The 25,776-nt window shown below is 40.8% G+C and overlaps 1 protein-coding gene across 1 annotated transcript in view; it reads right to left on the minus strand.

Moving 5' to 3' along the window:
- The window catches only part of col21a1 (collagen, type XXI, alpha 1), a 474,425-nt gene that overhangs the window by 119,599 nt on the left and 329,050 nt on the right, over positions 1-25,776 (minus strand). Inside the window, exon 19 of the mRNA XM_087979161.1 lies at positions 22,283-22,336. Coding sequence (XP_087835287.1) covers positions 22,283-22,336 — 54 coding nt within the window. The remainder of the gene's footprint in view (positions 1-22,282; positions 22,337-25,776) is intronic.

Below are 25,776 nucleotides of genomic sequence, written 5' to 3' on the forward strand. Positions count from 1 at the left end.
CTGGACCCTAACTTTGCTAGTTGTTTTCAGCAGGTGAAAAGTGACTATTTCAGGAGTAATGCAGCTGGTCCAACCACTTAGTTTAAAAAAAACATAATTTATTTGCAAGGTTACCAAATGAACACAAATAAAAGAGAATGTAGAATAACTTTACTTATCCAAAAACTCAACAGATTATCCCAACTTAATAGTGTTGTTTCAAATTCCTGCAACAATTCCCATAAACATCCCTTGGCAAAAAATGGTAAAATCAAACACAGGGTCTTACAGGAGGGAGCGATGGCAGAGAGATTCAACATCGAACACCTTCTTCCATGTAGCTGTTGCTTTGACCAGCAGCCTCAAAAAACTGACTAGGTCTGAACAGTCAGACTCTAAAAACCAAAACAAACCAGAGGAAAGCTGAGCAGGTAGAACTGACCACTCCCCTTTCATTATTCAAGTGGTTTTAAAAAAATAACTTGAAAACTTCTTCAAGTAGCTAAATGCAGACAAATGGAACCTCCGTCTTTTTGACCACTTTGAAAAAAACTCAAAGACAACCTAACCTTGTTAAAGGAGCAGCATCGTCACACCTCCTTCCTTAAAAAAAATCAATATTTAAAGGTGGCTTCATTTTAAAACTCCTTAATTTTACACTGTTAGCATATATCCATGCAAACATGCACTCTAAATTCTATTACAGTCTGCTTTACTCCTGCCATCGAACATCTCAGTTTTTCATTCAAGTCTCAACAATGCATCAGCAATCATGTTTTCTCATCCTGCCACATGCACAATTTTTAAATTGAATGGCTGTAACAACACACTGTATCTAAATAATCTGCAATTTTTGTCCTTAAATTTCTCTATAAACTTCAATGAGTTATGATCAGTGTATATGATTGTCTTAGATACATTACTGATAACATAAACATTGAAATGTTGTAAGGTCAACACCTAGCACAAAGTGTCCTTCTCAACTATCGAAGATTTCTGTTGATTAAAGTTCAATTTCCTGGAGAAATACCCGATAGGTCTTTCTATCTTCTTGTTGTCTTTCTGTAAGAACACAGCACTGACACCCACATCAGATGCACCAAGAGCCACTTTGAATGGCTTTGTGTAATTAGGTGTGGTTAATACTGCGGCAGTGATTAACACAGCTTTCAGGCTGTCAAATGCCTTCTGACAGTCCACTGTCCACTGAAACTTCTTGCCTTTCTTTAGCAATTCAGGGAGTGGAGCAGTCACACTGCTAAAATTTGGTACGAATTTCTGATAAAATCCACTGAATCCCAGGAATTGTAGTACTGCTCTTTTTGTCGATGGTATGGGAAACTCCCCAATTACCTTTGCTTTTGCATTCCTTGGGGCCGTTTGTCCATGTCCAATAACATGGCCCAAGAAGGTGACTTGGGTTTTGGCAAATTCACTTTTAGCCAGATTTATTACCAAGCCTGCCTTCGAAAGTCGATTGAACCATTCTGATATATGTTGCAAATGTTCCTTCCATGTGTGACTAAAAATCATCTGGTCATCTACATATACAACACAACTGGGTAATCCTGAAATGTGGCTGGCGCATTTTTCATACCAAATGGCATAACTTTAAATTGATACAGTCCATTCTGTGTTGCAAAAGCCAAAATTGTCTTCACTCTTTCTGACAAAGGTACCTGCCAGTATCCTTCGAGTAACTCCAACTCAGAAATACAAGTAGCTTGTTCCACATTTTCAAAACAGTCTTCCAAATGTTGAATCGAATATGTCTTTGTGACTGCATTGACTTTGCAATAGTCCACACGTAACTATTGGGTACCAACTGGTTTTGGCACAGTCTTCTTTGGCTTTCCTTCCTTGTCAAAATACCTTTTGAGCATATTCGCATGACACACTCTAAGATTTCTTTCAGTCTGGAGTCCTCATCAAATAGTTTACCTCACTCAATCCCCTTTCGACCTGATATGGTCCACTGAACCTTGCTTTTAAAGGTTCACCTATCACTGGAAGTAACTTTGTCTCCGACAGCAAAATTGTGAGTTTTTGATTTCTTGTCTGCTTCCAGTTTCATTGCAGGCAGTGAGACTTTTAAATGCTGTCTAACCAACAACCCCGTTCTATTTAATTATTCCCTAAAATCTGACACATACTCCAAATACGTGGTTAAAAATCACACAACACCAGGTTATAGTCCAACAGGGTTAATTGGAAGCACACTAGCTTTCGGAGCGACGCTCCTTCATCAGGTGATTGTGGAGGGCTCGATCGTAACACAGAATGCGTAACCAAATACGTGGTCTCTGAATTATGACTTGCCAATTTCTCCTTAATCAATTTTAGTGGTCCTCTCACTTCATGCTGAAAAATTAATTCAAATGGACTGAATCTGCTTGATTCATTTACTGAATCGCCAATCGCAAAAAGTCCTAACGGAATTCCCTTATCACACTCATCCGGATAATCTTGACTATAAGCCCTCAACATGGTCTTTAATGTCTGATGCCACCTTTCTAGCGCTCCCTGCGATTCAGGATGTTATGCAGTAGATTTGAATTGTTTTATTCCTAAGCTGTCCATAAATTCCTTGAATAATTTTGATGTGAAGTTTGACCATTGATGTGATCGTATTTCTGGGGAGTCCGTATCTGGTGAAAAAGTTGAGTAACTCCGCTGCAATCCTTTTAGCTGTGATATTGCGTAATAGAATGGCCTCTGGAAATCTAGTGGACACATCCATTATTGTTAACAAGTACTGATTCCCACATGTTGTTTAGGTAGGGGGTCCTACACATTCAATTAATAATCCTGTAAAAGGTTCATCAAATGGAGGAATAGGTATTAGAAGTGCAGGTTTTATTACTGCCTGTGGTTTTCCAATTACCTGACATGTATGAGATGTCTGGCAAAATTCAACTACATCTATTAGTAAAAATATTATTTTATTTTAGCTTGAGATTTTCCCATCCCTAAATGACCCCCTAACTGGTAGTCCACGTGCCACTTGTAACATCTCTTCTATAACTCACTAGCAATATGACTTGATGAACTTCTTCCCATTTCTCATCTGCCTGAATGTGTGACGGTCTCCATTTCCTCATTAAGACATCATTTTTGAGATAGTAGTACACCGGGATGCATCGAGGATCTTCTTCTCTGTCTGCTTTTTGATACAATTGGTTTGGTTTCTCATCTTTCTGCTGTTATTCAGTTAATTTCTCTGAAATGAAGATGTCTGCTTTGACATCTATCTGCTCCTCGTTGTCTCAACCATTTGATTAAACATGGTCTCTGCTAATTCCACTTCAGCTTTCTTATCTGTGTACTCTTTGACCTCTCCTGTTTCAACTGGCAACTTTGTGACCTCGTTACTACACAGTCGGGGAAATTCCAGGATATGTGTCCTGCAATAGTTAAGTTGCCTGAATTTCCACTGGCTCTTCAACCACAGTAGGCATCACTCCTGCCTGTGAATCAGCTATATCGTTAACAAGGACAAATTGTATTTCTGGAGCTTACAGTGTCTAGTGTCTACTACTTCTACCATGACTTCTCCACTCTTCAAATAATTGAGCAGTTCTTATCTCACTATGAATTCGCATTACTAGCACTTTTTCTGGCAATAATCCGTCAGATGTACATATCTCCTCATCCTACAACATCAAAGATTGAAAGGATCCTATATCTTTTAATATGGTAATCTCTTTGCTTGTTGCTCCTGGCCTATGTGAATATCTTTGCAGGTTTAAGAAGATCTGGCACTTCCTCCTTAACCAACCTCCGACCTGGTTGTACATTCTGGTTCAGCTTTTCAGCCTCCACTGTGCATTCTGTTACCACTCCAACAAAACTCACTGGCTTATCTTGTTTTCCTACATCTGGCTTCCCAGTGCTTTTCACATTACCTACTTTATTGCAATGAAAACACCGGAGCTTATTAACTTTTCTTTCCTCTTCAAGGGTTTCCTTTTTACCCTGTGCTAAGTTATCCTTCACCTAGATCTATCTTTCATTTTCCACATGAGGATTTCTCTTTTCCCCAATTTCTATGCCTCATGGATTGAAACTGATGTTGGAAGCCAACCTTTGACTTATGAACCAACTCATAATCCTCAGCAATTTCAGCTGCTCATCTTGCAATTTTAATTTCCTGCTCTTCCACGAGTTCTTACTACTTCAGGAAATGAATTTTTGAACTCCTCCAAAATAAACGGCTTTCCAAGAGTGTCATAGGTTTGCTCTACTTCTAATATCCTTATCCATCTATCAAGATTACTTTGTTTGATTCTTTCAAATTCAGTGTAGGTCTGACCAGAGTCCCTCCTTTGATTTCTGAAATGTCTGTAGGCTTCTGGTACAAGCTCACGTCCATTTAAGGTGGTATTTTTCACCTCCTCATATGCCCCAGATCCCTCCTCTGACAGCGATGCAAATACCTCACTAGCTCTCATCCTACAAGTTTTGTTTCGATCAACAAAACCCACATGGTCACTGGCCACTTCATTTGTTTAGCCACCTTCTTATATGAGATGAAAAAAAACTTCTACATCCTTCTCATCAAATTTTGGCAGTGTTTGAATATATTTAAACAGATTCTGACTAGCCTTTGGCTACCATGGGTTTGCTCATTCTCATTCTCCTCCTCACTAAACTTAGCTTCAGCCTTCATCTCCATCCTTTTAAGCTGACTTTCCTGACTAAGTGCCTAATTCTGAAGTTCAAACTTTCTCTCTTTCTTCCTTTCTCCTTCTCTCTCTTCTTTCTCTCTCATTTTCACTTTGCTCTGCTAAAATGATTTGTTCTTTTTCTATTTCCCCTGCTTTTAACTGTAATTCAAACAGTTTCATTTCTTTTGCCCTTTCTTTGTTTTTTGCCTCTATTGGGCGGCACGGTGGCTCAGTGGTTAGCACTGCTGCCTCACAGCACCAGGGTCCCAGGTTTGATTCCAGCCTTGGGTGATTGTCTGTGTGGAGTTTGCACATTCTCTCCATGTCTGTGTGGGTTTCCTCCGGGTGCTCCGGTTTCCTCCCACAATCCAAGGATGTGCAGGTAAGGTGAATTGGCCATGCTAAACTGCCCATAGTGTTAGGTGCATTAGTCAGAGGGAAATGGGTCTGGGTGGGTTGCTCTTCAGAGGGTTGGTGTGGACTGGTTGGGCTGAAGGGTCTGTTTCCACACTGTAGGGAATCTAATTTCTAACTCAAGCTGGTTCTTTTTCAATTGAATTGTAGCCATCTCTAAAGATTCTGATGGCATTTCCAGCAAATGTAAATGCTGAGCTTTTGCAGTAATTAACTCTGTTTTCTTCACGGAAGGAGGCAGCTCCAACTCCAGTTTGACTGACAATTCCAGCAGTATTTCCCTGTTCACCTTTTGTAAAGCCCCCAGAGTCACTGCTTCCATCTCCAGAAAACTCTTTCATAGAATCTCCTAGCTGTGGAAGCAGGCTAATCGGCCCATTGAGTCCTCACTGATCCTTCAAAGAGCATCCCACTCCTCCTGTGTTCCCCATGGCTAACCCCACCTAGTCTGTATACTATGGGCAATTTAGCATGATCAACTGACCTAACTTGTACATCTTTGGACTGTGGGAGGAAACTGGAGCACCCAGTGGAAACCCACAAGGACATAGGGAAAATGTGCAAACTCCACACAGACTGTGACCCAAGGCTGGAATCAAACCCGGGTCTCTGGAGCTGTGAGGTAGCAGTGCTAACCACTGAGCCACCGTGCTACCTTGAAAGAGCCATTGCTACCCCAAGCACTGTTTAAACTAACTGAATTGAACATGTGAAATAAAAGACACAAATACCTTCCACTTGCTGACTTCAAGTCCAGCAACCCTAATCCCAAATCGGAATGATCGAACAAATCCCGCAAAGAGCCCCTAATCTGTATGGACCAGGTCAGACTCCTTCAAAATATTTCAAGAAAGGAGCCCAGACCCTAACTTGGCTAGTTATTTTAAGCAGGTGTAGAGTGAAAATTCCAGGAATGATGCAGCTGTCCCAACCACTTAGTTTTAAACAGAACAAAATTTATTTGCAGGATTACCAAATGAAGCACAAACAAAGGGACAAGAATATAGAATAACGTAACCTATCTGAAAACCCAACAGGTAATCCCAATTTAATGATTTTATTCCAAATTACTGCAACAATCCCCAAAAAACATCATGGCAAGAAAGGTAAAATCAAACACAGAGTTTTACAGGAGAGAGAGATGGCAGAGCAATTCAGCATGGAACACCTTCTTCCATGTAGCTGGTTCTTTGACCAGCAGCCTCAAAACACTAGGCGAAGGTGAGGACTGCAGATTCTGGAGATCGGAGTCAAGATTAGAGTGGTGCTGGGAAAGCACAGCAGGTCAGGCAGCATCTGCTCCTCGGATGTTGCCTCAAAAACTGACTAGGTCTGAACAGCTAGCCTGCTAAAACTCAAAACAAACCAGAGGAAAGCTGACCTGGGAGAACTGGCTACTCTCCTTTCATTGTACAAGTGCTTTTAAAAAAAAACTTGAAAGCTTCTTCAAGTAGATAAAAGCAGATAAAATGGAGCCACTGTCTTTATGACCCCTCTGAAATAAAAACTCAAGGAGAACCTAACCTTGTTAAAGGAACAGCATCATTACAATATGAATTACTGAATTTCATTTTCAGAGGTTCACCTTGCAAAGACAATACCAATATAACACAAAGAACTGCAGACGCTAGAAATCTGAAACAGAAAACATAAATTGCTGGAGAAAAATGCAGCATATCTGGCAATATTTGTGGAGAGAAAGAAAAGCTAATGCTTTGAGTCCATAGACCCTTCTTCAGAACGGATTGTGCAAATTGGTTTTGACTGTTGAAAACAAAGAGAAGGCTCCAAGACAGGTGGAGATCTGATCACTTCGTTCTCTGTCTTGTTCCTGACCTCAAGCTTTTCAGTTACCCGAGAACCAATCACATGTTTGTTGGCAGGCATAAGGCTTTGTCATTTATAATTAATCACTAGTCTATAGGCCATTCTAAGTCTTGTTGCCAACCAGAGTTCAAACATAATACAGAATCTCTTGGCACCAGTTTCTCTGTAACCCAAACTTCAATAACTGGTTGTTCAAGCAGCTGTTTAAACAATACCTGCCAACAGTGTCAGGTTACTCGCTTTTCAAAGCATGTGGCAATCCTTGTAAAACACTGTTTTTTCAAAAATTTCTTTCTCATTTTCAATCCACTACTTAAGAAAATGAAAAGACACAGTGTTTACAATTTTTTCACTCAGAGGGTCAACCTATGGAATTTACTATGACTGTGGAAGCCAGATCAATAAATATATTCAAAAAAGAGATTGATACAGTTTTAGGTGTTAAAAGCATCAAGACATATGCTTCGAATATAAAAGTATGGTGTTGAGGTGCAGATCAGCAATGATCATATTGAATGGTGGAGCAGACTCGAAGAGTTGAATGATCTACTCATGCTCCTAATTTCTGTGCTTCTAATTTGGAGCTGGGGACCAGCTATTATTAACCTTGTAATTAACTAAAAACAACAGGAATTAAGGTGAGAAGAGAAAGATATAAAAGGGACCTAGGGTCAACTTTTTCATGCAGAGAGTGGTGCATGTATGGAGCTGCCAAAGGAAGTGGTGGAGGCTGGTACAATGAAACATTTAAAAAGCATCTGGATGGGTACATATATAAGGGTTTAGAGGGATATGGGTCAAATGCTGGCAAATGGGATTAATTTAGGATATCTGGACAGCATGGACAAGTTGGACTAAATGGTTTGCTTCTGTGCTGTAGAACTCTATGACGCTATAACTGGTATGAGAGTTCAGGGGAAGAACATGGTAGACAGTGCATAATGTGGATGAATGTGAGGTTATACACTTTGGTTGGATGAACAAAGGTTCAAAGTATTTCTTAAATGGTAAAAGATTGAAAAGTATTGGTGTTTGAAAAAACCTGGGTATTCTTGTTCATAATTCACTGAAAGCTAACATCAAGTGCAGCAAGTAATTAGGGAGACAAATAGAAAGCTGCCTTTTATTGCAAGAGGATTCAAGTACAGGAGTAAGATGGCTTGTTTCAATTGTACAGAGCTTTTGTGAAATTGCATCTGAGATGCTGTGTAAACGTTCCTAACCAAAAGATTTAGTGCAGAATTTTTCAATTCCTGGGATGGTGGAGTGTCCTATGAAGAAAGATTATGGACATGTGGCCTGTATTCTCCAGTATTTTGAAGAATGAGAGATTATCTCATTGGAACTTACAATATTCTCAAGGAGCTAGACAGTGTCAAAACTGGGACAGCTGTCTCACAGACCAGCCTGATGTGTTATACTCAAGGAATCATATGTTACAGACAACTTTCAAGACAATATCAGCATCACCCCGGGTATGTTCTGCCCAAGTGGACCACACACCCAGTAAAGATATAGTCAGGTCAGAGTTTTCCTAAGAGTCCTCAGCATGAACGCTGGACCCCATGAGTTCTTATAACATCAGGTCAAATATAGGCAAGGAAACCTCCCACAGATTACCTTATATTATCCCTTCTCGGCTGCTAATCAGCTATGTTGAACATCACTTGGAGGAAGCACTGAGGGTGGCAAGAACACAGAAAAAGTCCTGTGTTGGGGACGTCAATGTCCAGTACCAAGGGCACCCCAATGTCTGAGTTGGTTGAGTCCTAAAAAAACCATAGCTGCTACACTGGATCTATGGCGAAGGTGGTGAAGGGATCGATAAGAGGAAAAAGCATATTTGACCCCACTACAGATGCATCTGTCCATGACAGTATTATTAAGGATGTCTACTGCATACCCCTTGTAGAGAAGTCTCATATTCACACAGAGCTTACATTCCATTGTGTGTGTGGCACCATCATTGTGCTAAGAGGGATACATTTTGAACTGATCTTGCAATTCAAGACTAGGCATCCATGAGGCTCTGTGGACCATCAGCAGCAGCAGAACTATATGCAAACACAATTTGCAGTATCATGGTTTGATATAGTCCCCCACTCTATTATCATCAAGTGAGGGATCAGCTCTGGTTCATTGAAGAGTGCAGAAAATAATGCCAGGAATAGCACTAGGTGCACCTAAAAACTAGACGTCACTTGTGAAGCTATTATGCAGCATTACATACACATCAAACAGCAAGAGAAGAAATTGAAAGACAGAGCAAAGCAATTCCACACCCAGTGTATCAGATCTCAGCTCTGCAGTTCTGTCAAATCTGGCCATGGTTGTCACTGGACAATTAAACAATTCACAGGGAAGAGCAGGTCCACAAATACCTCCATTCTCAATGATGGGGAGCACATCAGTGTAAAAGATAAAGTAGAAGCATTTGCAATAATTTTCAATCTCAAGGATCAAATGGATGATCCATCTCAGCCTCATTTAGAGGTCTCTGGCATCTATAGCTAAGGCAATTTACTATTCATGACATCAATAAACAGCTGAAGACATTGCCTACGGGGCGGCACGGCGGATAGCACTGCTGCCTCACAGCGCCAGAGACCCAGGTTCAATTCCCACCTCAGACAGCTGTCTGTGTGGAGTTTGCACATTCTCCCCGTGTCTGTGTGGGTTTCCTCAGGGTGCTCCGGTTTCCTCCCACATTCCAAAAATGTGCAGGTGAATTGGCCATGCTAAATTGCCTGTAGTGTTAGGTGAAGGGGTAAATGTAGGGGAATGGGTCTGGGTGGGTTGCTCTTTGGAGGGTCGGTGTGGACTTGTTAGGCCGAAGGGCCTGTTTCCACACTCTAAGTAATCTAATGTAATCAAAGGCTATGGGCCCTGAAAAATTCCAGCAACAGTACTGAAGACTCATGCTCCAGGAGTGCGAGGAATGTGTTACTCAGCATTGCGGTGAAGCGGTGAGGGGGGTGCAGCTACTCAGCTTCACTGAAGTGGATTAAGAGGAGTTTTTGACTGGATTGCTGTGGAGCAGAGCTGGAGTGTGCAGTGAGTCGCACAGATGTGAAGTAGACTGAGCAAGAGATAGGAGGAGCCTGTGCTTCTGAAACACAATGAGAGCATGGGAACAGCAGCTTAGAAATAGTAGGAGACAGCAGAGTCAGTAGCTTTTCAAACAATGTGAACGAGTGCATTAGCAAATTCATAAAGACAAGAATGAACTTGTGTGAGAAGGGCAGCAACTGAAAGAAATAAAACCCTGTGGCAGAAAGCCCCTTTAACTTGGTTTTCCTAGAGCAGATGTGTGACATCACAGGAAAACAGGTAGGTAATTACTTGGTATTTTTTCTGAGTTTTATGATTGGCCAATGGGTTTAAATAAAGAGATCTTAATACAGCTGAAGAATACCATTAAGAAATTCACATTTAAAATTCAAAGTTTGTGAGAAGATTTGTAGCTCGGGTGCTCGTTGCTGTGGTTCTGTTCGCCAAGCTGGAAGTTTTTGTTGCAAACGTTTCGTCTCCTGTCTAGGTGACATCCTCAGGATGTCACCTAGACAGGGGACGAAATGTTTGCAACAAAAACTTCCAGCTCGGCGAACAGAATCACATTTAAAATATTTAGCATCCAAATTAATTAATTAAATAACACAGAAACAGTCAAGATGCTGCAGCTGTAGCATGTTGGATCTGGTGGATGCCAGTGCGATCCATATTTGCTTGAGGAACTTTGACTCAGAGCTGATGGGCTGGAACCTGAGTTGAAGACACTGGCCGGGAGGAGGAAAGGTAGTTGGACTCTGTGTTTCAGAAGGCATTACATCCCTGAGACTAAGTGCATCAAATTTGGTCAGTGGTCAGGTCAGGTACTGGTGAGTGAGATAGTGAGTGAAGCAGGTATAGGAATCCAGAATTTAGTTTGGAGGGGCCTCAACCAATGCCGTTATCTAACAGGTACAAGAACATTGGTTGCAGGGAGGATGTACAAAGCATCTCTGCACCATAATCCAGAAAACAATTCAAGTAGGAAGAGGAAAAAGAAGAACAGTAATTATAATTTGGGGATAGCTAGTGACTTCTGCAGCAAAGACAGTCCTGAGAGCTATTTTGTCGACCTGTTGCCAATGTTCAGGACATCTGTTTTGGGCTGGATTTAAATTTGAAGTGGGAGGGTAAGGACCCAGTTGTTGGGGTCCATGTAGGTACCAATGACATAAGTGGGACTAGGAAAGAGATTCTGCTGAAGGATTACAAGCAGCTCAGGGTTAAATTAACAAGTGGAACCACAAAGGTAATAATCGACAGGTGACTGCTTGTGTGATGTGCAATTTGTGTAGGTTAAATAAGACTTGAGAGATAAATGCCTAGCTCAAAGATTGGTGTGGGAGAAATGGATTAAGACTTAAGGGCACTAAATGAATATGACTTCATAACTATAATGGAGATGTGGTTACATGGTGACCAAGACTGCGAACTCAATATTCAAAGTTATTCAATGTTCCAAAAGGATAGGCAAAAATGGAAAGGAGGTATCAGTGTGATGGTGAGCAGTGACATAGGTACAATAGATCATGATGTGGAATCAGTTTGGGTGGAAATAAGAAAAAGCAAGGGATAGAAATCACAGGTGGGAGTCATCTAAAGGCCCCTGAAGAGTTGCCTCATTGTAAGACAAATGTGACAATGTAAAATTCAGAACTTCAATAACTGTTCATGGATTGAAAGGATCAACAATGAAAATCTGGTACACATGCAAAAAAGCAGCAATAACTCTATCTGGAATAAACTGTTTCTTAAGATGAAAAGGGCAAAGAGAAACTGTTATAAAGGAATCAAAAGTAATATGTGAATTAACCATCCCTGGGAAGAAGCAATGTAAACAATCTGTTTCCTGGGAGAAAGGAGATAACACTGCTTGATAATTAGCTGCCTCAAGACAAATGGGCAATTAAGGCTGACTGCAGATGAAATGTATTGACATAAAGGAGTTAAATGCAGGAAAAGTGGTGTTTTTAAAGAGAGAGCTAACACTGAATATAACAAAGAACAGGGGAGCTACTTCTGATAAGAAGGCAAGGTATAGATTTGAGGTCTCAAGAATGTAATCAATATTGGGAATGAAAGCATCTATTAATTCATCAATAATGTCACATCGCAAACTTGAAAGAGAGAAAAACAACACTTCATAAGGATCAAACCCTGGACACTTCCACAGATGGACACTGTTGGTGAAATCTTAACTAAATTTCACTATTAATTGGATGATAGCCAACTTGATTTGTGAGGCTTAACTGGTTTACTTGAGGGGTCTTATTTTGGTTCTACACGCAATAAAGTTTAAATCATTGTTTCAGTACTTGATTGTCTGTGAGGTGTAACTTGTGGTAATTTATCCATAATGCAAAGTATAATTTGACAAATAATGGAGGTATAAAAGAAGGGTGCGAAATTATCATGGGTGATTTTAACCCGCATATTGACTGGTCAAATCAGATGGGCAAGGATGATTTGGAAGACGAGTCTCTAAACTGCGTCAGGAATTATTTCTACATGGTTCCCTAACCGATCCAGTAATGTGAAGGCATAGAAAACAGGAGCAGCAGCAGGCCACTTGTCCCTTTGAGCCTGCTCTGTCATTCAATATGATCATTCAACTCAGCACCCCATTCCCACTTTCTTCCTCCTCTTTAATCATTTTAGTTCTAAGAATGATACTCAAAACTCTTTCTTCAAAATGTTCAATGTTTTGGTTTTAACTGCTTGCTGTGGCAGAGAACTCCACAGGCTTACCAGTTTCTGGGTGAAGAAATTTCTCCTCATCTCAGTACTAAAGGCCTACCTATCAGAGAATCATTAAACTGTGACCCCTGGTTCTGAACTCTGCAGTCATCCTTCCTGTGTTTACCCTACCTAATTCTATGGGAATTTTGTAGGTTTCTATGAAATCCCCCACATTCTTCTAAATTCCAGTGAATACAGTCCGAGCTGACATAGCCTCTCTTTATATGCCAGTCCTGCCATCCCTGAAATCAGTCTGGAAAATCTTCATCATATTCACTTAACAGCCAGGACATCCTTCCTCAGATAAGAAGACCAAATCTGCACACAATATTCTAGATGTGGTCTCACCAAGGCCCTGTACAATCTCTGCTCCTGTACTTGAATCCTCTTGCTATGAGGAATAACATATCATTTGCCTTCTCCATACTTGCATGTTTACAATTAGTGATTAGAATACAGACACCCAGATCTCATTGCACTTCCTCCATTCTAATCTATAACCATTCAGATAATAACCTGCTTTCCTTTATTGTTACCAAAGTGAATAACCTCATATTTATCCAAATTAAACTTCAAGAAATTTGAAAAACAAATAGTAAGAGTTTCTACGGTAAATGAAAGCAAGGAGTTAAAATAAATATGGGACTCTTGGACGATGCAGCCGGGAAACTGATAATGGGCAACAGAGAAATGGGAGCTAATTTAATAAATATTTTGCTTTAATCTTCATGGTAGAGGACATTGTGAACATCCTAAAGATAACCCAGGATGATGTTAATAGGAGTAAATATCTTGTAACAGTTTCATGAGGGGCAAGGTATTTGACAAATCAATTGGACTAAAGGAAGATGTAACCAGTACTCATTAGTTTGTATCTAAGAGCTTTAAAGGAAAGGGCTGCAGAGAAAATGCAGGCATTGGCTGAAACATTCTAGAACTCACTGGGAGGTTCCAGCTGATTGGATACTACTCTGGATGCACGGTGAGGTGACACCGAAACAACTACACAGTGATATCAACGATTTTCATCCCACCATCAGACTTACCATGGACTACTTTTTAGTATCTCTCATTCTTGGACACATGCATCTCCATCAAGGATGGGCACTTCAGCACCGCACTCTATCACAAACCCACGGATAACCTCACGAGGATACACTTCTCTAGCTTTCACACTAAATGTATTAAAACAGCCATCCCCTACAGACAAGTCCTATACATACACAGGATCTGTTCAGATGAAGAGGAACGTGATGGACACCTGAAGGTGCTCAAGGATGCCCTCATAAGAACAGGCTATGATGTTCAACTCATTGATCGTTAGTTCTGATGTGCCACAGCGAGAAACTGTAATGTTCTTCTCAGGAGACAGACATGGGTTGCGAGCGATTGGGTACCCTTCATTGTTGAGTACTTCCCAAGAGCCAAAAAACTACACCATGTCCTTCGCAGCCTGCAACACATTATTGAAGAGGATAAGCACCTCGCCAAGACCATCCCTATGCCTCCACTTCTCGCCTTTAAACGACTGCCAAATCTTAAACAGATCACTGTTTAAGATTTCAGGATAACATTGACCACAACACCTTTTCAAGGCAACCACTGCAACTCGTGTCAGAGTGTTGATACAGAAAGCACCATTACACGTGTGAACACCACACACCATATAGGCGGCAGGTACTCATGTGACTCGGCCAAAGCTGTCTATCTCGTACATTGCAGGCAAGGTTGCCCCAAGGTAATGGTATATTGGCTAGACCAAGCAGATGCTACAATAATGGATGAATGGACACCGCACAACAATCACCAGACAGGGGTGTTCCCTCCCAGTTGGGGAACACTTCAGTGGTCATGGACATCCAGCCTCGGATCTTCGGGTGACCACCCTCCAAGGCAGACTTCAGGACAGGTGACAATGCAAAGTGACCGAGCAGAGGTTGATAGTCAAGTTCGGTATCCATGAGGATGGCCTCAAACGGGACCTTGGATTCATGTGACAGTACAGGTGACCCCACAACACTATACTCTCTCTCTCTCTCTATATATATATGTATATATACACACACACTCACACTCTTCCATACTCATACAGACCCTCTCTCAAACAGATGCTCTCTCTTTTTCACAAACACACACACCCCCACACTCACACCCACGCAAACACCCTCTCACAGACTTATACCCCATCACACTCACACTTTACCAAGCTTGCACACATGCAAACACACACTCTCTCATGTGCACTCACGCGCATACACTCATATGCACACACTCACTCTCTGTCTCTCCTGCATGCGCACACACATGCAAGTCTATAGTGTGAACTTGTATTTACAGAATTATATTTGCAGATAGATTCTGTTCTGCTCAAAAAATACACAATCTGCAGGCAGTCAATGCAGACAGTCAATCCACATAATATTTTGTAAATTCCACTTTGTAAATAGAACCAGTCTGACTCAAGATTGGAATACAGACAGACTCTAACATCACAACTTTGATGCATTGTCTGAGCTAAGATGTCACTTTTTTTAATAAAATCTTAAGTTATCTTGAGAATGGGACTTAAAAGAAGTTCTGGGATTTACATATTAGTGGACCAAAACCTGTATCCCATAAAAGATGAAAGACTTAACAACAATCTGGGTCTGTAACATATATCATTTTACTTGCATGACACTGTAATTGTTTGCTACAAATTCTGTGTCTTATGGTCTTGCTTCACAACCACCTGAAGAAGGAGCAGGGCTCCAAAAGCTAATGCTTTCAAATAAACCTGTTGGACTATAAGCTGATGTGCGATTTTCAACACAGTCAAACATAGTCAACATGGTTTTGTGAAAGGGAAAGGGACAATTTTGCCAGAATGTTTTGAGGCTATCACAAGCAGAGTGAGTAAAGGTAGATGTAAAGTAATTGAATCATCATGAGCCATTTGATAAGGTGCCGCACAAAAGGCACAAGATAGGAGTTCATAATATTGGGGTAATGTAGTAACATGGAATGAGTTTTGGTTAACACAAAGAAAACAGAGTCAGGAATAATGGATCTTTTTTAGATTGAATGGATATAATTAGGGAGTGCAGAAAGATCAGTCCAGGGGTTTCAGTTATAGTTATTATCTATATTAGTGACTTAGAATAGGGGCATAGTGTAAAGCATCCAAAATTGCTGATGATACAAAAACAGGTGTGAGGATAAGTTGTGATGAAGTCATAAGGAATCTGCAAAGTGATATAGCTAGGTTGAATGAGTGGGCAAAATCTTGGCAGACAGATTTTAATGCAGGCAAATATAGGGTCATGCACTTTGGTAGGATGTATCAAAGGCACACTATTACTTAAATGAAGATAAACTCTAAAGAATGTAGTGCAAAGGGATCGGTGTGTTCTTGTGCACGAAACACAAAATGTTAGCATGCAGGTACTAACATTAAGAAGACAAATGGAATTTTTCACCTTATTAGTAGAGATTCAAAGTTTAAAAGCAAGGAAGTCTTCTTACAACCCTAAACAGGGTTTTAGTGAGGCTACACTGGAGTAAAACAAAGAACTGCAGATGCTGGAGTTCAGAAACAATCAAAAACAGAAATAGCTGGAAAAATAGCTGGCCGAATCTGTGAAGAGAAAACTGTGTTAACGTTAACATTGTCTTCTCTTCACAGATGCTGCCAGACCTGCTGAAGTTTTCCAGAAATTTCTCTGTTTGTTTGTTTTTGCACCTGGAGTATTGTTTTGATTCCTGTATTGAAAAAAGGATAGACTGGCAATGGAGGCTGTTCAAAAGATATTCACTTGGTGGATTCCTGGGATGAATGGATTCTCAAGAACAACTAATCAAGTTGGGCCTTTGTTCATCAAAGTTTAGAAAACTGAAGGGTGATCTTATAGAAACATGCAAGATTCTGAGGGGGCATGACAGAAAGAGAACAATACACCAGTTGGGAGAATCTCAAACTAGTGGACATACAAAATAAGGGATACTCATTTAAAACTAAGATGCAAAGGAATTTCTACTCCCAGAGGGTAGTGAAAGCCTGGAATACTCTACTTCAGAGAGTTCTAGAAACTGGATCACTGAAAGTGTTTAAAGAGGAGGTAGATGGATTTTCGAAATATCAGGGAATTGATGGCCATGCTGAGTTGGCATAAAAGAGAAGTTGAGCCCTAGGACAGATGCGGCATGCTTTTATTGAATGGCAGTGTGTAATTGAGGGACTGAATGGCCTAGCATTGCTCATATTTCTCATCATCTTACATTCTCAGACTTGCCCAACCAAGCTGTTGTGGTACAGTCACAGCACTGGCATCCATCTGACAATGCAGAAAATTGCCTAGGTATACCTTGTCCCAAAAAGCAGGAGAAATCTATCCCAGCCAACTTTAGACCTATCGGTCTACTGTCAATCATCTGAAAAGTGATGAAAGTGGCCAACAACAGTTGTACCAAGCAGCACTTCCTTAGCAATAATCTTCTTATTGTTTGACTTCCATTAGGGTTGGTCTACTCTTGACCACCTTGCAGTCTTAGTCTAAACATGAACAGAAGAGCTGAACACGAGAGGGAGATGAGAGTAACATCAAGGCAGCATTTGAATGGGCATGACATTAACGATCTCTAGCAAAATTAGCATTAATGGGAATCGGGGGATAACTTTTCATTGGTTGCAGTCACACCTAGCACAAGGGAAGATGACTATAATTGTTGGAGATCAGTCACCTCATCCCTTCAGGGGTTTGTCAAGTTAGTATTCTCAGCCCAACATCTTCAGCTGTTTCATAAACAGTCTTCCATCATCATGAGGTCAGAAATGGAGATGTTCACTGATTCTTGCACAATGTTCAGCACCATGTTGAAGCATTCTGTGTTCAAATGCACCAACACCTGGACAACATCCAGGTTGACAAGTGTCAAAGTAGCATTTGTACCACACAAATCACAGTCAACGACCATTTCCTATAATTCCATTTCCATCACTCATAGAGACATAAAGTCATAGATCTGTGCAGCATGGAAACAGACGTTTCGGTCCAACACGTCCATGCCAACCAGATATCCTAAACTAATCTAGTCCCATTTGCCAGCAATTGGCCCATATCCCTCTAAACCCTTCCTATTCATATACCCATCCAGACACTTGTAATTGTTGTAATTGTATCAGCCTCCACCATTTCCTCTACAAGCTCATTTTATACACGCAGCACCCTCTGTGTGAAAAAGTTGCCGCTTAGGTCCCTTTTAAATACTTACCCTTTCACCTTAAACCTACGCCCTGGACTCCCACACTCCAGGGAAAAGACCTTGGCTATTCACCCTATCCACACCCCTCATGAATTTATAAACCGCTATAAGGTCACCCGTTAGCCTCCATCGCTTCAGGGAAAATAACCCCGCCTTTTCAGCCTCTCCATTTAGTTCAAACCCTGTAACCCTGGCAATATCTGTGTAAATCTTTTCTGAACCCTTTCAAGTTTCACAATATCCTTCCTATAGCAAAGAGACCAGAATTGAATGTAGTATTCAAAAAGTGGCCTAACCAACGTCCTGTACAGTTCTAACATGAACTCTCAACTCCTATCTCAGTGCAGTGACCAATGAAGGCAAGCATAAGAACTAATTTTTCATTACCCTGTCTACCTGCAACTCCACTTTCAAGGAACTATGAACCTGTACCCCAAGGTCTCTTTGTTCAGCAACGCTCTCCAGGACCTTACCATTAAGTGTATAAGTCCTGGCCTGATTTTCCACACACACACACACATCTTGACTCCTTTTGTCATATTGAGAGCTGTTTCCCTCCAGGAATGAAAGATAAACAACTATTTTGGGCAATTAAATTGGATACCACAGCTGTTACTTTTGGGGGAGGTGGGGTGTGCTGAGAAAGTAAGCAGCCATTGCATTGGGTATAGGATTAGTGACCATGACACAGTCATTGCTGATGTAAAATTCCATGTTCACATTGAGAATATCCCATGTCGAACTGAATCGAGTTGGCTGAAGACTGGCATCAGTGATGATGGGGGCCTTAGGATGACACTGAGATGTATCCACTCAGAACATCTTAGTAGAAATTCAATTCTGTTTCAATTTTGTGTTTTGCACTGATGTGCTGGGCTCCCCCCATTTTGAGGATGGGAATATTTTTGTCGCCTTCGCCAGTGGCTGTTTAACTGTCCACCACCATTAATGTCTGGATGTGGCAAGACTGTGGTCCTGATCTGATTCATTGGTTATGGAATTGCTTTGCCCTTGTGGCCAAGAAGGAACATTCTTTTGTCGATTGCAGGCTTTTTCTCCTTCTGCTGTGACCACGGTTACCCTCAAGCTCACAACATGAAGCCCAGTCTTCCAATCTTCTGCTGACCCCATCAAACTGATGGACTCTACCACCTCCCCCTAAAGCCCCAAATTCCAGATTTAGCCTCCCTCAAGTGCAGGAAACCATCTCAATGTTACATCAGCTGAAACTTTTGCTGCTGATTTTCATGCTGACTGCCATCCAACCTGTCAAATTAGTTGGCTATAATTTATGTAAAGGCTGAAAAAACTGTAAACAGATCCTGAATTAAATTTGGTAAAATCTGCATGTCCTCAGCCAATCTCAATCTCCTTAAATGGAACAGGAACATAGGAACAGGAGTAGGTTATTCAGCTTGTTAAGAGTGCTTCACCATTCATTCCATGATCAAACAATTCAATGCATTTGAACCAACTCATCTCCACAACTCTGTATGTCATTGGTAATTAGAAAACTATTATTCTTTATCCTAAACATACTCAAAGACTGATCTTTCACAGCACTATGTAGTAGAAAAGTCCAAAGGTTCACAACCTTCTGAGTAAAACAAAAGTAATCTCAAATCAAATGGCAACTTTTCAATTTTTGAATTGTGCCCTTTGATTCCAATCAGACCAACCAGGGAAAAATTTTACCTGCCCCTATCCTGTCTATCCCTGTAAGTATTTGGCAGGTTTCAATGAGATCACTTTTTATTCTTTGAGAATATTCATCGAGATTATCCAATCTTTTTTCATTGGACAGTCCTGCCATCCTGAAAATAAGTTTAATAAATCTTTGTTGCACTCTTTATTCCTGTACACAAATCCTCTTGCAATAAATACTAACATTCCATTAGCCTTCCTAGCAGCTTACTAAATATACACATTAGTGTAGTGATTGTAACAATGTCAGCCAGTTAGACCTCATAGAATATGAGTTCCTTGATTGTGCCTGTTAATCTGGTCTAATCATGGAGTCCTGGCTAAAGGATAAAAATTGGGGACTGGCACAGAGGAAGCTGGATCAGTGTCAAGGACTCTTCATTTGGAAATGAAGTGTGACCAAGTGACAGAACACAGGCCTCTGTGGATTTATTTCACTTTGCCTTCAATGATTTCACATGTATAAAGATCAGATCCTTATTGAAGGATTGGACACTCTGGAGGCAGGAAACATGTTTCTGCTGATGGGTGAGTCCCGAACCAGAGGACACAGCTTAAAAATAAGGGGTAGGCCATTTAGGACAGAGATGAGGAGAAATTTCTTCACCCAGAGAGTGGTGGGTGTGTGGAATGCTCTGCCCCAGAAAGCAGTGGAGGCCCAGTGTCTGGATTCGTTTAAGAAAGAGTTGGATAGAGCTCTCAAGGACAGTGGAATCAAGGGTTATGGAAATAAGGCAGGAACAGGATACTGATTGAGGATGATCAGCCATGATCATAATGAATGGTGGTGCAGGCTCGAAGGGCAGAATGGCCTACTCCTGTACCTATTGTCTATTGTCAATATGCGGACTAAATGTGATTACTGATGTGTAAATGTGCATAGGCAACAAATCAAGTTGGAAATATGGAGATTAGTGTTTTCGGTTGCTAACCATGGATGAACCACAGTTCTAATCTAAAATTTCTGTTGTGTAAGGATTTCAGAAGCCTTGAACAACCTTACAGTGATGTCATGGAGCTAGATATCATTAAGCATAAATATCACAGTATGGGCTGAGTTAAAAAACTATTAAGCTGTGCTAGAATTGTAGAATTCCTACAGAAAAAGGCCAATTGGTCCATTGAGACTGCACTGATCCTACGAAGAGCATCCCATGTAATCCCACATTTACCACAAAACTTGCACCCACACCTCCCCCCTCACCTCCCTCCAAGGCCCCAATGGATCCTTCCATATCCGTTGCAAATTCACCTACATCTCCACACACATGATTTACTGTATCCGCTGCACCCGATGTGGTCTCCTCTACATTAGGGAGACAAGCCGCCTACTTGCTGAACGTTTCAGGGAACACCTCTGGAACACCCGCACCAACCAACCCAACCGCCCCGTGGCTGAACACTTTAACTCCCCCTCCCACTCCGCCAAGGACATGCAGGTCCTTGGCCTCCTCCATCGCCAGACCCTGGCCACATGACACCTGGAGGAAGAGCGCCTCATCTTCCACCTAGGAACCCTCCAACCACACGGGATGAATGTAGATTTCTCCAGCTTCCTCATTTCCCCTCCCCCCACCTTATCTCAGTCCCAACCCCCGGATTCAGCACCGCCCTCTTGACCTGCAATCTTCTTCCCGACCTCTCCACCCTCACCCCCTCTCCGGCCTATCACCCTCACCCTCACTTCCTTCCACCTATCGTATTCCCAGCGCCCCTCCCCCAAATTCCCCCCCCTCACCTTTTATCTCAGCCCGCTTGGCACACCAGCCTCATTCCTGAAGAAGGGCTTATGCCTGAAACGTTGATTCTCCTGCTCCTCGGATGCTGCCTGGCCTGCTGCGCTTTTCCAGCACCACACTTTTCAACCCAGATTTACCATGGCTAACCTACGTGGCCTGCACACAGTGGGGGAATTTAGCATGGCCAATCCACCTAATGTGCACATCTTTGGACTGTGGGAGAAAAGTGGAGCACCTTGTGGAAATCCATACAGACACAGGAAGAACAGACAAACACCACATACAGTCACCCAAGGCTAGAATCAAACCGGGGTCCCTAGTGCTGTGAGGCAATAGTGCTAACCATTGAGCCACCATGCCACCCCAGAAATTGAGAGTCATGAGAACACATTGACATGATCACGCAAAGGGATAGGTTAGTCCTTACCTAATGTAATTAAGAGATCTGAGCCTGGTATATCTATGATTACCACTTATAGAAGAATTTTATATTGGTTTATAACAAATAATACTACTTGGAAGGTCTAAGCCTGCAGACAGTTCTGACTTTGACTTCTTCTTTACCAGTCTATTTTGAACTCAAATTCATACTGTGGCATCAAACCATACGATAAAAGATTTTTATTCTTTTAATACGAAATAGCTTAACAGTTGCAAGTTTGAATTTTATTGATAAAAATCCTTCAAAAGGATTCTTATTCATTGCTAGCTCCTTTTAGGTGTAGCTTTGCTGAGGTATATTTGTTCATCATTAGTTCTGAGATGAAGTTAGAATACAAATGGAAATAAAAGGCAATTTGAAAATAAATGCAGTATAATAGTGAAAAGTGTTTCATATACATTTACAATTTCATATACAATTTCTCATTGATCAACATGTAAGTAGTTGGTATGTTGTATTGACAGTATCTTTATGTACAATACCTTAGGCCCAGGTAGTCCTCTTGATCCAGGTAAACCTGACAGTCCCATTTCACCCTAATGAAAAAAAAAGCCTATTATTGAAATAAGAAAATGTTCAATTTGTGGCCTGCAGTTATACTTTGCAACAATTGGTGTGAAATGGATTATTATATTTATATTAAATTTATCAGATCACCATTTTAGTGGTGGCAATGATACATTTATTTTAATCAAGGATGTGTTCCAAATCTTAACATAATTTGAACCGTGCTTAAAATATATTAAATATTACCATATCTGTGTGCATTTTCTGCCTTCAATATCTTATTTCCTTTAGATATGTTCCCTTGCACTTTTGTACCAACATATTCCAATAATAAAGTCCGAGGCTCACATTTATAATTGAATCTACAATGTAAGCTTATCAAGTTGTAATTACTTTGTCCTGCTACTGGTATTAAAACATTTCCTATTTTGCATATAATAACATCATAAGAAACAGGAGAAACAGACCATCTTGTCCATTGAGCCTACTCCACCATACAACAGAGTGATGGTTGATCGGATTGTGGCCTTCATTCCATTTTACTATTTGCCCCTGGAACTCCTGACTTCCTTGTATCTCAGCCCTGAATATAATCACTGACCCAGACTCCACTGAGGAAAGAATTTCAAAAACTAGCCTCTGAGAGAACAAATTTCTCCTCACATCTGGGAGTTGTCTCATTTTTAATGAAAGCAAAATGTTGTGGATGCTGGCGATCAGAATTAAAACAGGAAGTGCCAGGTCTGGCAGTATTTGTGGAGAGTGAAAAAGGGATAATGTTTGAGGTCCAGAGACTCTTTGTCAGAATGAAAAGTTTGCCCAGAACTTTCTGTTTTCATTCCTTATTTTTAAAGTGTAGCCCCTAGGTCTAGATTCAGGCACAAGGGAAAACAGCCTTCAACACATTCTCCATCAAGCCTCCTTTAGAAATCCAATTCATTTCAATACGCTCACTTCTCAATTTTCTAAACTCCAATGAATAGTTTCAGGGTTACTATCACAGAGTCTAGCATTTATTTCAGATTTATTAATTGAGTTTAAATACCATCACCCACCATGGTGGAGAATGAACCAGTGTCCCCAAAGTATTAGCCTGGACCTCTGACATTATCACTATGCACTCATCAATAGTTGAGGCCCAGAACTGATCCCTGTAATTCTACATTTTCCTGTTACATAGTATGTTCATACATCATTCACAATTTTGTGAGATCGAGTCTTATGTTTTAACTTCTTTCTAGAAACTGACTGAATGTCTATTGAAGATTCAAATACACTAACTGGTTCCCTTTTATCCATCCTGTTGTTCTTCAAAAACACTCTAATACATTTGTTGAACATTATTTCCCTTTCACAAATTTATGTTGTCTCTGCCTAAGTATATGTTAAATGTCCTATTTCAACCTCCATAATAGATTCTAACAATTTCCCTCTGACAAATACCTGCCTGGTTGGCCTTTATTTTTCTCCTTTCATCTCTCCCCTTTCTTGAACAGAGGTGTTACATGTGTGGCTCTAATCTGTTGGAACTTTTCCAACTTCTCTTAAAAACTAGAAATCAGGCAGTCAGGCAGAAGGAACTTGTTATCTTTTAGTCCCATCAGTTTTCCCAGGACATATCTCTTGTGACTACCATTGTTTTAAATTTCTCCCTTCTACTTTGAAAACACATTCAAAATCCTTGTTCAAGGTCTCTGCAATTTACTTGTTTCCTGTTATAAATTTCATAGACTTATCCTCCCCTGCGACCTTTTTTCCTTTTTATACACTTTGTCACAAGTTTTTAGGGTGGTTCACTGGAAATCAAGCCCTCCTTTTCCTTGAGTCATCATTAAGATTAAAGATTTTTAAATAAGTATGGCAAAGCTTGCACAATTTATCTGAATTTCAGAGTCAGGTTGATAGAAAGCAAAGACCACATTTCTATACGAAACAATAATTACTATACAAGTAATTAGAATCCAGTTACAGGTAAACAGCTACAAACTGTCGACATATAGTACTGAAAATTAAAATTCTAACCCCCTTATAAACTCTCCCTTACATACATGGAGACAGACAGACATGAGATGGCGAAAACATACATGGATAGAGAGAAAACTACAAAAGCAGTTTAATAATCTTTTCACAAGATTTGTTGAGCTCATATTTGCTGATCTGAAGATTTATTCTTGGTTTTCTCCTTCTGAATACTTTCACTGGTTTGCAAGAGGCACAGGTTGGCTGGTTCACCTATGAAAAACAACTGACTCATCATTTAAAAGGCACAGCATTTCCTTCCTGCTAAAGTAAAAATTAACTGGTTTGTTTCAGATTTCAAGTGGATATAGCCTGCAGAGAACAGAGTTGGTGGAGATCTGAACGTTTCTCTCTTATCTTGTTCAAAGGCTATGACAACTGATGAATGGGCACTGCACAACAATCAACAGACAGGAGTGTTCCCTCCCAGTTGGGGAACACTTCAGCGATCCAGGACATTCAGCCTCGGACCTCGGGTGACCATCCTCCAAGGTGGACTTCGGGATAGGCAGCAGAGAAAGGTAGCCGAGCAGAAGCTGATAGCTAAGTTCGGTACCCATAGGGAGGGCCTCAACCGGGACCTTGGGTTCATGTCACATTACAGGTGACCACCATTGCACTATACACACACACAGATACTCCTACACACACACACTCTCTCACACACACACACACGGGTACTCCTATACACACATACACACAGACACACATGCACACAGACACCCACACACACCCTTACAGACACACACACTCCCACACTCACACATGTACCCCCTCACAGACGTAAGACACTCTGCACTCACTACACACACACACATTCTCACACTCATAACCCCCAACCCAGACAGACAGATACATATAGACAGACAAAGACCCACATGCACAGATATATTTTGTGGGGTGAATTTGTACTTTCAGGGTTACATTGTAATTTGTTCAAAAACTGCATGCATTCTTGTAGAACTCTGAGCTCAAAAACTGCTGAATTCATATAAAACTCCATTATCTCACTTTTTAGATTAGAATCAATCTAAACATCATGGCACAGACAGAGAACACAGGGGGCCAACACCTTCAACATATTGTCTAGCTATCACCATTGTTAACAGCTAACCCGAGAATGCAACTTTTTAAAAAAAGGTTTTGTGATGAAAGAAGTGAAACTATCACGGTATTCTAACAGATGAAAGGCTTAACAGACAATCAATTTTTCAATGTATAATTTCAGTTACATCACACTGTAAATTTTTGCTATAAATTCTGTGTGTTAGGATTGAGCCCTCCACTACCACCTGATGAAGGAGCGATGCTCCGAAAGCTAGTGTGCTTCCAATTAAACCTGTTGGACTATAATCTGGTGTTGTGTGATTTTTAATTTTGTACACCCCAGTCCAACACCGGCATCTCCAAATTATGTCAGGTATAGACAGGATAGATCGAGTGAATCCTT

The sequence above is a fragment of the Chiloscyllium plagiosum genome, unplaced genomic scaffold (assembly GCF_037043375.1).
Source record: "Chiloscyllium plagiosum isolate Xiang-an unplaced genomic scaffold, Cpla_swu_hap1 HiC_scaffold_3, whole genome shotgun sequence".
Lineage (NCBI taxonomy): Eukaryota > Metazoa > Chordata > Chondrichthyes > Orectolobiformes > Hemiscylliidae > Chiloscyllium > Chiloscyllium plagiosum.